The sequence below is a fragment of the Diceros bicornis genome, chromosome 24, assembly GCF_020826845.1.
Source record: "Diceros bicornis minor isolate mBicDic1 chromosome 24, mDicBic1.mat.cur, whole genome shotgun sequence".
In the NCBI taxonomy this organism is placed as follows: Eukaryota; Metazoa; Chordata; class Mammalia; order Perissodactyla; family Rhinocerotidae; genus Diceros; species Diceros bicornis.
Genome location: NC_080763.1, coordinates 16,227,261 through 16,242,057, shown reverse-complemented (window position 1 = coordinate 16,242,057; position 14,797 = coordinate 16,227,261). Strand labels below are relative to the sequence as shown.

Sequence of the window (14,797 nt, the reverse complement as noted above, 5' to 3'; positions counted from 1 at the left end):
AGCACGTTCCCACAAACACTCAGCATCACTGGGGCCCTAATCCCAGACCACATATGTGCAAGACAGGCCTTAAATCCCTTTCAAGGCCCTTACTTGCAGAGGTACCATAAGGATCTACCTCCTTAAAATGTGGTTGACCCTGTAAGCACAGCATACACGGTAAAACAGGTGCCAGTGTACAAGACGACGTCCCGCGGGTCTGGGCATACAGTTGTCCGCCTGTGCATGTGTATACGGCAGCAGGCTCAGTTGGGGCTGCTTCTGAGAAGTGCCTCCCTGTCCCTCCAACACCGAGCTGAGAAGCAGCTTTCCCCTGGATGCTGCACAGCCACTCGAGGGAGGGATATGGGGATCTTCTCTCCAGAGACAAAGGCACAGACAACTTTTCTCTGCCCGTACGGGTGCATTTTCGGATGGCACAGAAACGCTGGCCAGGGGAGCACCTTAGGCTCAGCACCAAACAGGCTGTGGAACAGACAAGCACCTGCCAGACGGGCTCTTTCCCCACCATCAAAATCCTGAAGCCCAGAGGTGGCTCAGGAGGTGCTCAGCTGGCTTAGCAGGGAGGCCATCACCTTGACGCTCCCCTGCAGGCAGTGTTCCAGGTCCCTGCCAGAAGGATCGTCCGTGAAGAGGGCAAAGCCAGAATGGGATGACTTTCTCATCCCTGTCTCCTGGTTCAGCCGCTGGAGGAACTCATCAACTGTGGAGGAGCCGTCAAAACCAACCACCTGCAGGGGAGAGGCGTTAGTCCCAGAGGGCGCTTCCTGAGAGGGGCTCACTAGGACTAATGGGGGAGTCTGAGTCCAGGAGGTGGAAAAACTTGGCTGAAAGGAGCAAGGGCAAATGCAAAAGCCAAAGAAAGTTGGTTTCCGTATTCACATGCAGAGAGTGAGCGCATATAGGATGAGCCTGCCCACTGTAAGCTGGGGTCAGACATAAGCTCTGCTCCTCCTTTTCTGTCACTCTTTTGGAGGCCCTTTCTCATGCCACTTTCTTGGTCAGTGTCTCAGCTTCCCTATTCTTGCAGTGGGTTCAAAAGAACTATTTCAGGCACCAAACAGTGAAGCACTTTTGTGATTCAAGCTCCCTTCTCCCTCTACACTAGTGCTAATGGCCTCAATTCCACCCCCAAATCCCAGGCCTTTCCTTTTGCTAGTTTGCCTATTAAGAATCTGCCAAGCCTAAGGAGGCTTAGCACCCACGTGGCTCAAAGGTATTCTCTAGGATAGTGATATGAGAAGACTCAGGACAGGCAGCATGCCCAGCCTCCTCACCTGGTAAGTCCCATTGGTGAAGTGCACGGGGATACTGAAGGGCAAGGAGTGGTGGAAGGGGTTACGCAGCAAGATGGACACGACTTCCATGCGTGATGGCCTGGCTTCCCGCTCCCCAGTCTGCAGGGTCCGCTCCACTGCCCGCTGGCAGTAGGTGGCATACTGGCCGGTTTCATTTCTAAAAAGACAGGTGAAGGAAAAAGGGACTACTAGGGAATCCACTCATCCCTGCACCCTGACACCCTGCTCCCTACCCAGACCAGCCAGGACAAACCTGCAGCTGGGCAGACTGTGAAAAAAGCCATGAAGACTTGGGTCTGGGGTGTTAATTTGTCATTCAGGTCTTACATGCTGCAGGTTGCTGGCATGGATATTTTCTCCAGAAGCCAGAAAAGCAACAGAGAAGGAAACTTGGGGACAATTTGGGGGCATTCTAGCTTCACATCAGAGCCCCCACAAAACATCCATGTATACGAGGACTGGTGTGCAGCGAAGCCCAGGCATGCCCAGATCTCCATGTGCCCATTTGTGAACACAGTGATGGGTGAGGTCTCTGTGACCAGAGAGCACATCTCAGAGGGCAGGGGTGATCAGATCCATCCTAGTCCCCCCTGCGTCCCTCTCAATCATGCCACACCGGGTAGTGCTGGAGGAGCAGAGGAAGTGATGTTCACTCACCTGGGATCTGCATGGCGCTGGAGCTGCTGTTTAACGTACCAGAGGAAGTGGTGCTGAGGCAGGAAAAGTGGGGCGCATAGAGCCAGGAGCTGCCAGCACTGCCAGGGAACAAGGAGCGTGGGGTGAGTGCTGGGTCTGCAGCCACTGGCCCTCACAGTCCTGAGCAACAGAGCCTTCAGCCTTCTTTCTCCAAACCAGAGCCCTGAACCTTCTGTGGGTACTGGCGTGGCCAACTTGGTCAGGCTTTAGCCAGAGTAGCAGTCACACAATCTGGCTGTGCACACACATCCAGAAGGGGAACAGAGAGGGCAGCTGCACTGAGGCAGCTTTGAACACTGAGGCTACCCACCGGCTACCAGGCTCACAGGATACCTGCCCGATCACCTCCTTCCACCTTTCCCTCATCCCGGGCAGCCCCTGCCAATGGCTCCTGTCAGCTGTTCCACCCTGGGGATGTCCACCTGCATGAGGGAGTACTTCTGAGGCGGGCGGCAGCTGGTCTGCTTCATGAGTTGGCAGTAGATCTCACTCTGCAGCTCGGGGTGAACGAGGCAGACCTGCAGCGCTGTCTGGGCCAGGGACACGTGGTAGTCCACCGAGGCGGCTTCCACAGGCACATTGATGAAGAGTTGGCACGACTGGCAGGGAAATAACGGTGGGCACAGTCCCTTCGTTATCATCCTCTGTGACAGTGGACAGACTGGGCCCCCCCCAGGGCTCGGGGAGGCTCCAGTTCACCCCAGGCAGCCCTTTCTAAGAGGGAGCATCGTCACTGTTTGAGAGCATCCATGCTTGCTGAGAAGGCTACTTTGGGATAGAATCTTGCCTTAAATGTTTCCATTACATAAGCAAGACATTTTCATTTTTTTAAAAAAACTGAATATTCAGACGGGCACAAAGAACATTCTGAAATAGGTCAGAATCTCTCAGGTCCAGAAGCAACATAAACCTGGCCTTTCTTGCTGTTCGCTACAGGAGGAGGGGGGCTCCGCAAGGAGAGTCACTGGAGTTTCCCAAGGGCTCGTGAATGAAGTCTGAGCTTCTGGTGTCCCTGCCATCAAGGATGTGTTAGGGACCCTGTGGGAGTCTCCTTCCCTTCCTCTTCAGATCCCTCTGTGGGTTTCCCCCTAACTGCATGGGTCTCTTCCACCTGGGTACCACCATGGTGGGCAGAACTGCTCCACGCAGAGTCTGGGCACATGGCGAGGGCGCCCTCAGTAGGTGGGCCTGGGCTCTGCTCCCACTTTACCTTGAAGAGCTTGAGGGCCTCCGTCTGCAGGGCCTCGGAGGGCAGGGTGGTGAGGGAGGTGTACAGCCCGTCTTTGCTGTAGCACAGCATGGGGTGCCTCCAGAGGGGGGAGTCTGCCCAGAGCACAGCACCAGAGAGGTGGCAGTGAGCACTGAGGAGAGAACTCGCCTCCCACCCGCCCCCACTTTGATCTGTAGGGAAGACAAGGGTTTAACTGTCCTGGATATGTGGGTTGTGCTGGGTTTATATCCACAGTGTAGGGTATGCAGTTGTGCACTGCATTTAGCACACTCACACGCATGGCTTACATGAAGGCGCCTACTGCTTTGCTCGTGGGGCTGCAAAGGGGTGAGTGTGTAAGGCTGTGGGCATCTGAGTGCAAGCACGTGTGTACAGGGAAGGTCTGGATGCAGGACCGTGGGTACTACCCTGAAATAAACAAGCTGCAGAGCAGCAGGAGAGGGTTGTGTGTGGTGTGTGCTGTTAGTTCCTCAGGGTCCTGAGAATCAGTAGCAAAATAAAGACCCCAAATGCCTCAGGCTTAGGTTGGCCTGATCCCAATTTAGGCTTCATTTATTGATTAACAAACTCGAACTAGAGATTAACCAGCTGCTTCCTTTCCTCAACCCTCTGCCCAGCCAACAAAGCTGCAAGTCGAACAAAGTAAAACATTGACCCAGGTCTCTGGAAAGTCTGCTTCCCAGATAAACTCTCCCAGACAGACTGGTCACCTCATTACCCTCACCAGAGACAGGGGCCTTGCAGCCTGGGCTGGGAATGCCCTTCTGTCGCTTAGTTTTAAAACAGCTTCAGGGTACAGTTGTGCTTTCTTTGGGTTCTTGACCAACAATTACCCAGGCACCACCCTCCAACCCAAGCAGTGATGGCCACCTTTGCATTACCTGGGTTTCCCTCACCATCCATCAGTTTTCCAATGAGCTGCTCATAGGCAGTGCCCACCTTGGCACTGCTGCCACCGGCAGCCACCGTGAGGTGGTAAAGCCACGTATCCTGGAAGAGGATGGAAGGCCATCTGATGGGGCTGGGTGGGGAGAATGGAGGCAAGAGCTCCAAGGAAGCTTCCTTGAAGGGGCTGAGCCCAGGGTGGGGGCAAGCTGGTTTGGCTGATAAAAGTCAAGGCCACCAGTCTCTAAGAGGAAAGACTCAGGATCAGGTGAACATGAACCCAAGTTTCTAAGCCTGTGGTTCTATGCTATGGCCCCAGTGAAGAGATGTTGGTCACTGGAAGTGAATTCAATATAAGGAATATTCCCAATCAGGGAATACTGGTTGCCAAAATGTCCAGGAGGGAAATAAACTTGAATTTTGAGAAACTTGAGGGAAACAAAGAAGGGAGGATCAGAACCACAGGTCCAAGCTTGGCCATGGGGCCCCGCGCCCTCCCTTACCTTTTCATGCTTGGTGCCAATGAGGAGGTAGGTGGGGCTGTGCTCCGGGGGGTGGATCACCAGGGTACAGTGGGAGGAAAGCAACCGCCCAGTTCCTCCAGCCTCATAGTCCTCGTCTGAGTCACAGGATCGATCTACTTCCTCTATGCGCGAGTCCCGCACAGGCAGACGGCCCAGGGGTCGCTGTGGACACAAGCCTTCCATGAATGGGAGCCAGCAGGGGACAGGGGAGTCTCCTCTCTCTGACCCTCAGGCCCTTTATGGCTGAGTTCATGGACGTGGACAGGTGACAGGATGGGGAGGGGGAAACTACAGCTCCCTGGCTGAGGCTTGCTTGGAGAAGCACAGACAGACCACATAGGCAGAACGTACATACACGCTGACCATGCACTCTGGAGGGATCCAGTCAGCTTCCTTTGTATATGTTGTGGGGTCAGGTTGGGTAGAGGGTTAAGCTGGGGCCTTCCATCATAACGTGGAGCCACAGGAATGAGGTCTGGAGGAAGCAGAGAGTGGGTGCTTTTGGGAGGCCAGGATGTACCTTGTCCTCATGGCTCCGATAGTAGTAGAAGGTTCTCCCAACAAGAGCACACCAGACCAGCTTGGAGTGGCCATGCTTTACCTGTAAGACAGAAATGAACCAGCAATATTAGAACCAGGTGACCCCAGAAGTAAATCCAACACTGGCAAAGAGAAGCCACAGAAAGGCAGATGTCAAAACCCTTGGTCAAACCCAGGTTCTTGTGGAAATGCCACCCAGACTGCCTACTAAGGGAACCAGCCCTTTCACAGTGAGGGGCCACCCTAGGTACTATGTGATACCCATCCATCCTTGTGCCACTTGCCATTAAAAGATTAACCAGGCCAATCAGATGTCCTGTCCCAGGGATGTGAACATGGGAAGAACCTGCTAGTCCGTGGAGGCTAGAGTTGTAAGGATGCCGAGAGGGAGGGAAGGGCCATGGTGGACGAGGGTAAATCACAAGCGAACAGCAAGTGCACACGCAGAGGGGACTGACGTAACACAGACTGAGTGGGGAAGCAGAGGCAGACAGAGCCCTTGAGCACTAAGCTTGCTCATACTAGCAGCTTTGCTTCCTGATGGCGTTCTGGCCTACTTCGTGTGCTCCCTTGCTAACTTTCCTTTTCTTGGGGTTAACAAGTGCTTCTTTGCTCCTGGCAACCAGAAGAGCCCTAACTAAAATGTCTTTAGGGCAGGCCTGGGATATTGGAAGTGTTTGAATGGCCACACCTACCTTTTCTAGGTAGCAACCTCCCACTATTCATACTGAGGCATGGTGGGTACAGGTAGGGGTGGGGAGCAACGCCTAATGACCTCAAAATGGGCACAAGACATTCCCTTCCCTCCTCTGTCTTGAGAAGAGCTGTTGTTCTAACAACCCTGATCCCTGTTTCCACAGAATCATTCACCATCACCTATGTGGTTAGACTATGCTTGAGGCCAACCAGTTAATCACTGGGAAGAAATTCCTGGAGAAAGGAGCTGTGTGCAAGGAGCGGACCCATCACCCCTTGGCACTCCTGCTCCTGGCTCCCCCGACTCTCAGGAGGCCACATTCTCCCCTACCAGCCCCACCCATACCTTGGTCAGCCAGCCCTTCACGGTGGGCTTGGTGCCACCCTGAGGCAGGGCTGGAGGCCCAATGGCCTGGACCTTTAGCAGGCTCTGTAGTACTCGAATCCACTCCTCCAGCAGGCTCGGTGAATCAGCCGTCAGGTAATAGGTTTTCTTCTTAGAGATGAGCTGTGGAGGAGGGATTAGGGGCCAGGGGCGGGGAGATGGAAGGATCGAATAATAGGGACCTGGCTCAAAGCCCCCTGAAGCCTTCCTTCTTCCCCCAAGTACTCCCTCCCTTCTTCTCCTCCTCATCTTCTTCTCCTCGTCTCTCCTACCTTCACCCTATTTCTCACAGGGTCTCCTCTTCCTTTCCTGTACCCACGAATTAGGATCACATCCACATGTTGATGTAGTGTCTTTCACACAATACACCCATTTTGCCACATCTTTGTCTCCATCACAGCCATATCCAAACCTAGCACCTCTTCTGTCTAAAATACTAGCTGCTAGGAGCACGCTCACCTGGAATGTCTGGGCACCGTCCCCTCGAACAATCTGGCAACCGGAGTTCAGTTCCACTTGACCTTGAGGCTTCCGGATGACATCACTCTGTAAAGAAAGGAACGGGGAGAAAAGAGGTTGGAGCCTTAAAAAGCACATCAATTATCCTCATATGTTATTCCAGGTCACAGGCAAAGGGCAAACGCCAAGCTTTCCTGGGCTATGGTATGATGGGTAACTTGTTCTGGATCCTGGTTCAGGCTAGATGGAGCAATGATTAGAGACATGGGTCTGTCTGACCCAGGCCTCAAAAAGGACAGACTGAGCCTTTAAAATTGAGTCAGAAGACATCAGGTTATTACTGATCCATAAAGCCCTTAAATTCTTTCTACTACATCCTTTATACCAACTTGGCAAATCAGTGGCATATATATCACCATTAGCCTTTCCAGTACCACTGCAGACATTACTAATCAATCAGAGCATGCCTGCTCACTGACCGATACAGGCCCAAAATCCTTAACACGTTGTTCTAGACAGCCACAATCAATCAACTGGAGTTGCACAAGAGACAGGCCTTTTTGTTCTCTTTAAAACATTAACATTGGTTCTCCAGGGAGGTCCTGTCAAACTAGGTCCCAACATCCAAGGCTCCCTAATTCCAAACAGTCCAGAAAGGAGGCAGAGGAGGCAATGGGTTCTCCTGTTAAAACAATCAGATAGGGCCGGCCCCGTGGCTTAGCAGTTAAATGCGTGCGCTCCGCTGCTGGCGGCCCGGGTTCGGATCCCGGGTGCGCACCCACGCACTGCTTCTCCAGCCATGCTGAGGCCGCGTCCCACATACAGCAACTAGAAGGAGGTGCAGCTATGACATACAACTATGTACTGGGGCTTTGGGGGGAAAAAAAAAAAAGTAGGGGAGGTAGTATTTAAAAAAATAATAATAATAAAATAAAACAATCAGATAATATGAGGGCAGCTTGGGAACAGTTCTTTTATAGGACCAGGCATAAGAAGAACTCAGCTTCTGAAGGAAGAGGGAATCACCAAGCCAACTCGTCTAGAAGTGCCTTTGACTGCCTAGTGCCTGATTTCACTGTGAGAACCAGAGACCAGCCTCATGGTCCCCGTGTGTGACTCTCGGGTGCCCATGGTCCCTGGGGTGCCCAGCCAGGCTGCCTCCCCCCACCTGCCAGACCTTTGCCCTCTGGTCATGGGCCACACTGCCCCTCTTCCAGCCCCTCTCACAGTGCTGGGTGTGGGGTGGGGTCCTTTAGATGACAGTCCTGAGGGAGGAGGGGCTCACCGGGGACTTGTAGTACATAATCTGCCCCTGTCTCAGGACAAACCAGCGCCTCTTCCACGTCTTCACCCGGCTCCCCATTTTCAGCAGGTAGCCCGACTTCTCCAGTGACTCCTGCATGGGTGGGAAAGTATAGAGGAGAAGAGGGGTGGACGGAAAGCAGAAATCACTGGGGATCGTGGTATCTCCCCTGCCAGGTAAGTATTCCTGAATGTTACACAGGCCAAAATGGCCCAGCTGAATCACTGCTTTGTCATCAATTAAAAAAAAAATAGAGTACCAACTATGTGTATTTCCAGGGCACCATGCCCTGCTAAGGGTTCAGCGAGGACTAAATAAAGCATGGGTGGTCCTGCCATGGAAGGGGTCCCACGCTGGCTGGAGACGACAACACCTGACCATGAGAAGGCGGTAGATCAGGGGCTACACGCGGGAGGCCGGCCAGGGAGGGCTTCAGGAAAGAGCCGGGCCTGACTGGCCTTGGAAGGAAAGGTCAGCCTTTCCTTCAAAGACGAGCTGAGAGGAGGAAGAAGGCCATTCCAGGCAGCAGGGAAGGGAGAGAGGTTTGGGGAACAATGGGCACATCAGCCAGGCAGGGGCGGGGGGTTCATGGAGCGGGGAGATGGAGGCAGGGCGCACAGTGGTGTGGAGCAAGGGCTGGGGCATGAGAGAGCTGCATTTACCGCTGGCTCTGGCGTGTAACAGCATGTCTCTGAGCCTTAGGCTTCTCATCCATAAAATGGGGTAATAATCCTGAGAGGATTGTGAGGACGAATGAGACTGTGCATGAAAAGCACTGGGCATGGTGCCTGGCACACTGTAAGAACTCAGGAAATGTTAGCTCTCAGCCTTCCAGGCTAGCGTGGAGCTAAAACAAGGTAACACGTGTAAAACTCCTCTTGGGGCTGGGGGGCCATAGTGGGCTCACGGTAACTGGCCTTTCCTGGTTTGATGAGGAGCTCAGTAGGCTCCTCCTCCTTCCCCCCAGGGGGTCTGTGGGTGCCTGACTCCATAACTGCACAACCCCCAGCCCACTCCCCATGGCCTCACATCAGTGGCTGCCCCCAGCCCTCTCCCTCCCTTCACCAATCCCAGGGACCCCTCATCTCACACAGCGGCTACCTGTGTCTTGTGCTCAGGGCCCCAGGCAGCCTCTGCTGGAGGTCTGGTCCCACCCTGCCCACCTCAGCCCCCGTCGGTGTGGGGCCATGCTCCCAGCTCACCCCGCCCAGCCCCAGCCCATCAGTGGAGTAGGACGAAGTACGCTGTAGTTTGTGCTCAGGCTCTGAGTAGTCACTGTCCAGGGAGCAGGCATCCGGGGGGATGGCGTAGTCGCCCTCAGAGCTCAGGGAGGACACGGAGACACCTGACCAAGGGAGAGGAGTCAGGCCCTCAGCTCACACACCCCAGGAGCAGCAGAGCCTTCCTCACCCACCTAGGACCCCCAAGTCTGGGGCTGAGGGGTCATGGGCAGAGATCAAGCGAGGACCCCCATGTACGACTGCCCATGAGAGGAGGTAGGGACCCCTTGTTGCCCCACACACCTGATGCTCCCCTTCTCTATACCTCTCTTGATGGCCCGGGGGCTGCCCAGTCCGCTGGTTTTCCTGGACTCAGTGCAGGGGACTGAAGTTCGGAAACTCGCCTGAGAGCTGCAGTCATCATCAGACTCAGAGGATTCATCCACGAAGGGCACAGTGCTGATCTGTATGGCTCTCTGCAAGACAAGCCCCTTCCCCACTGCAGCTCAGGCTGCAAAACAAGCCCCATCTCACCTGCCCCTATGTTCCAGCTCTGGGTACCCAGGGTGTGGCCCACACAGCCTCTCCAGGGCACATGGACACCATCACCCGGCGGGGGCTCCCAACAGACAATGATCCCTTCCTGATCTTACTCCTCTCTCCTCACCTCCATGCTTCTCTTTGGGCTTCCCTCCCCAACACACCATCTTCTGTGGTCCCAAAAGGAAAGGAGCTGCCCCAGCGGGGCTGAACACCTGACCGCTGTGACCCCTGCTTCCTGCCACTAGGGGGCCAGAAAGCCACGCCAAGGGCCAAGCGTGAGATAGGAGCTTTAAAAATGTGTGAGGACGACAAGAGAGCATCTCATCAGCAAATATTTAAAAAGACTGATTATCTCAATGTTGGTGAAATTGTGCAGAAAAGGATACTCTGTAGTGTGATGAAGCCTTTTTAGAAGATAATTTGGCACTGAATGTCAAAGTTTAAAACATGCATATCATTTGCCCATAAATTCCACATCTAGAATTGTGTCCTACAGAAATGCATACATGTAACTGCAAAGAGATATATTTGCACAGCAACGTTCATCGCAACGTTTATTATGGAGAAAAATAGAGACATGACCTGAACTGTCAATCAGTGGAGGAAAGGTTAAGGTAGTTAATGGGGCATCTACACCAAGGGTCCTGGACAGCCCTAAAAGGGGAAGCAGCGCTGTGTGTGGAAGATTGGCAGGAAGACCTGACACATGGTTGGGCGAACAGGCAAGGTGTAGAATGACACATATAACATGACCCTCTCTGTGTGCGTGTGTGTGTGCATGCATGCACGTGTGCATGTGAGAGAGACAGCGACAGAGACAGAGAGAATACTTGTAAACACTTGTAGACTTTGTAGTTGCAGCAGAGGGCCTTACAGAATAAACCCCAAACCATTAATGACAGTTGCCTCTGGGGTTAGGAATTAGGGAAAAGGGAGAAGAAATTTCACTTTTGGCTTTTTATTCTTCTATAAAAAGTTTTACAAAGTATTACTCTTATGATTTCAAAAACCAATAATGTGTCAACTATACTTCAATAAAGAAAAACTTTATAAACTGTGTTCCTAATTACTTAAAAAAAAACTCCTAATAACTAAAGGAGACAAAATGCATACGAAAACATCATGTTGTAGTTATATCTGATTTTTGTTTAAAAATCTGTAGCGATGTTACAGGAGTATACGTTTGAATACACACAAAAAGTCCTGGAAGGAGCCCCACTGCCCTCTGGGACTGACGTGAGAAGATAAGGAGGAGAGATGGAGCAGGCATAGGTTTAACCCTTAACTTTTTACTTTGCCCACAATCATACTGATTCAAATTTTTATAAATGTAGAATATTTATAACAGAAATCTAATAAAACAATAAAAATAAAAATGACATATGTGGGTTGAGCTCCCTGCTCAGAGTCAGCTGTGTGCAGAAGCCTGACCCTAGAGCCCCACTCCAGCCACTGCACGGACAAGGGGCCTCTCTGAATGGGGACGCCCCCTCCTCGGACAGAAGCTTCTTACCCCCTTCAGGGCTGTGTACACAGGCACGGTGATGTTCTTGTAGACGAGGCCAGAGAAAGGCCCAGGGGACGCAAGGGCAGGAGGGCTTGAAGCTGGAGGGGCAGGGAGAGGGATGAGATTAACCCAGGCGGCATAACTCAGCAGGGGCGGGGGGGAACAGAGACACGGGCAGAGCACCCCGGGAGGCAGAGCGGGTGACAGATCTCAGCACAGGGGCCCAGGCCTTCTTCAGTCCCACTCTTGCCAATGTGTTACAAATCACGAGACGATGGGGCTCCCACATCACTGGGGGGCTTCTGTGGCTGGGCCGTGATTCAGGAGCCAGTGGGTGGGGATGCGGCTCCTTCAGGGCACTCATCTAAATCAAGCCACTGGGGGCTCCTCCCACCCATAGCCCTTGCACTGCAGAAGGGAAGCCAGAGCAGGAGGGAGGCTGGGCTGGAGGACCCCGCCTCTCAAGTCCCTCCCAGCTCTGTAGTTGCTACAACTCTGCTCATGTCCACTCCCACCCAGCAGGTGAAGAGCTGAACTGCACAGCTTTCTTTTCTCTCCAAGGCAGCCTTGGCTGCGTAATTTCACCTGAACCTCACCTGTTGGGGGACGGAACAGGGTGCCAGGTGACCTTGGCCCTGGATGTTGCTCAGAGTCTCCTCCCTGCACGCCCACCCTGCCCACACGGCACTTCACTGGGAACTCACTGCAGCAGGTGGCATTATTTCTGGGAGACGCGTCCGAGAGCCTCATGCCTGACGTGGCCACTGCGTAGATCCGGCTCTCCTGGAATGAGAGGTCCCAGGATGGGCAGAGCCCAGGACTGAGCTCACCTGAGCCCCTTTTGTGGCTTTGGAGTGGGCAGACCTGGGTCTACATCCAGGCTCAGCCAGTTACTGGCTGGGCAATCTTAGACAAGTTACATCACTTCTGGGCCTCATTTGCCTCAGCTCTAAAAGGCAGGTAATGATACTCACCTTTCAGGATACTGCGAGAATCAAATGAAATTATTAATGTAAACATTTAACAAGTGGCATATAATCTGTGCCCAACAGATATTCATTCCCTCTCTCGCTGCCACCCTTCCCTCGGGGCAAGGAAGTTCAAGAGGAGAGGGGTCAGTGACCTGTTTCTCTGAATCTTACCATTGTAGAGGCCCCTGGGCCTCAGGCTCCCACCTCTAGAAGTTGGGGTGTGACAATGAGGAAGTCAGGGCCGCACAGCAAGGAAACGCCCTCTTATAAGCCAGTTGTTTGGGACCTGGGATACATTTATTCCCACAGTAATAATGTTACATCTCGGTTAGGCTTCAGGGCCAACCTAGCATGTCTGGCTCACCCAGACCCCAGAAAGCCGCAGTAGAAGACACATCGACGGGGAATGCCCACCTTCAACTCTTCCCTCACTCCTCAGGGCGTCCCTGGGTCTGAAGCAAACCCAAGGGCCTAGGGACCTTTTCTGATGGTTCTGATGCTCCCAAAGGACCCACGAGGCCCCACCTCTGCTCCTCCATATCTCTTCACATCCACTCAAGGTAAAAGGAAAACCAAGGTGACAAGTGAGTCACAGGATGAGGGAACGTCGCCTGCCTCAGGGAGGCAGTGGGGCTGGGGGCTGGGGGCTGGGAGCTATTGGGATGTCGCCCCAGAGGGGGGCAGTGGCACTGGGCACCTGGGGGAGAGAGGGAGGGGCTGGCGAGTGCTGGGATGAGATCCTGAGGTAAGTGGAGGGATCGGGAGGTAAGAGGTCGAGGCGCAGTGAAGAAGGGTGTTCCAGGAGGGACATGGGGTGGGGAGGGGGATTCCTGTGCTTTGTAGGGCAGATAAATTGGGTCCAAGCAGTAAAATTAGGCATAAAAAGATTATTCCTGCCAGTAGTGGTCGTGGAATTCAACCAAGGACAGGCCTCTAACTTTACAGAGGAAATGAAAGTGAAGCATGAGGGATTTAGGTTAAACAAATATGTAAAACAAACGTTTTACAAAAGGTTACCTGACACCTAACTCACAAGGTTATTTTGAGGATCAACAGAAAAAGGGCTCTGCAAACTCTAAATTGGCAAATAAGTATATCTGACTCCCTCGGACTGAGAAATCTCCTTCTCTGAATTCTCAGTCTGGATTTTTCCCACATGGTACTGCCTAGCTGGTCCCACCTGAGAAGCGAGGTCGGGCTCTCTGGCCACTGTGGTTTCCTAAACTGACAGGATCTTGTCTCAGGGACGGGAGGGAGCTGAGCCCTCTTGCCACATCCCTTGCCGAATGCTCCCTCACTGCCCACCTCTGCTTTAGGATTCCAGAGCATCTGGGTTTACAAGACCACAAAGAGCAAGAAGAGGGATGGTTCTGACGGCCTGGCCCTCCTCAATTTTCAATAGCCTCTCCACCTGTGCCCCATCTGCCCCTTTGTTCCCTCTCTGCCCACTGCCCCCCTACCTTACCTTTCCTTTCTGGGGGTCAGGAGTTTCAGGGACAGGTCAACAGCCCATGGCCTGAAGACTCGCTGGTCTTGGGGGACCTCCTAGCCCTCCCCCCAGGCCCCCTCCCAGGCGTGGCTGTATCTCTGTCATCCAGGTCCCTGCAGCAATCAGCGCTGGTCAGCGATCACTGCTAAGGACGTGGCCCATGAGGCTCCCTGGACTACCAGCATTTCAAAAGGAGACCCTGGAAGGTGCTGCTGAAAAGGTGGGGCCTCCCAGGCAGTGGTGTGGGGTGGTGCCAGCCCCAAGACCCCACTCGCTGTGCTGCCAGGAGCCTGACACTCAGACATCCCCCATGGCACTGCCTCACACCACAGCAGCATCCTGGGGTCTGACCACGAGTAAGAGGCTGACATCTGCTCTCTGATGTCCCCTAAGAGACAATACAGCTGGAAGGGCAGAGCCGGGCTCTGGAGGAAGCTGGGCCTCTAGTTAGAGCCTGGCCCCCCACTACCTACTATGTGACCTGGGGCAGCTAACTAAGTCTGTGGGGACAGCAGCTTCATAATCTGAAAAAGCAGACGGCACCTAACTCCTCACACAGGGAAGGAGTCCTGCCCATGGGCTGGCTCTGTGCTCAGCACTCGACCCCCTTATCTCATCTCAGCCTCACCACTGACCTGGGCAACCTTAGTAATGCCCACCCCACTCCCCACTTTTATTTTAACTTTTCATCATGGGAAACGTCAAACAGACACAAAAGTGGAGAGAAGAGAACAGAGAATGACCTCATGTACCCATCACCCAACTCTACAAAGGTTAATGCGTGGCCAGTCTTGTTCCATCAGTACCCCCACCCCAGATCATTGATTCTGAAGCAATTCCACCAGACATCATGTCATTTTATCCAATATCACAAGTAAGGAAGCTAAGGCTCAGAAAAAACAACATAGGGCTGGCCCCGTGGCTTAGTGGTTAAGTGCGCGCACTCCGCTACTGGCGGCCTGGGTTTGGATCCCGGGCGCGCACCGACGTACCACTTCTCTGGCCATGCTGAGTCCGCGTCCCACATACAGCAACTAGAAGAAGTGCAAC

General features: G+C 53.3%; 1 protein-coding gene across 3 annotated transcripts in view; it reads right to left on the bottom strand.

Annotated features, from left to right (window-relative positions):
- Window positions 1-14,797, bottom strand: part of PLEKHH1 (pleckstrin homology, MyTH4 and FERM domain containing H1) — a 49,333-nt gene that overhangs the window by 7,740 nt on the left and 26,796 nt on the right. For all 3 annotated transcript variants that reach the window (XM_058567169.1, XM_058567170.1, XM_058567171.1), the window contains exons 8-22: window positions 11,992-12,070; window positions 11,294-11,385; window positions 9,563-9,713; window positions 9,220-9,362; window positions 8,000-8,110; window positions 6,715-6,801; window positions 6,217-6,378; window positions 5,155-5,235; window positions 4,614-4,796; window positions 4,107-4,215; window positions 3,205-3,317; window positions 2,417-2,593; window positions 1,956-2,053; window positions 1,278-1,455; window positions 576-731 (exon numbers count right to left, since the gene is read on the bottom strand). In XM_058567169.1, coding sequence (XP_058423152.1) covers window positions 576-731; window positions 1,278-1,455; window positions 1,956-2,053; window positions 2,417-2,593; window positions 3,205-3,317; window positions 4,107-4,215; window positions 4,614-4,796; window positions 5,155-5,235; window positions 6,217-6,378; window positions 6,715-6,801; window positions 8,000-8,110; window positions 9,220-9,362; window positions 9,563-9,713; window positions 11,294-11,385; window positions 11,992-12,070 — 1,920 coding nt within the window. The remainder of the gene's footprint in view (window positions 1-575; window positions 732-1,277; window positions 1,456-1,955; window positions 2,054-2,416; window positions 2,594-3,204; window positions 3,318-4,106; window positions 4,216-4,613; window positions 4,797-5,154; window positions 5,236-6,216; window positions 6,379-6,714; window positions 6,802-7,999; window positions 8,111-9,219; window positions 9,363-9,562; window positions 9,714-11,293; window positions 11,386-11,991; window positions 12,071-14,797) is intronic.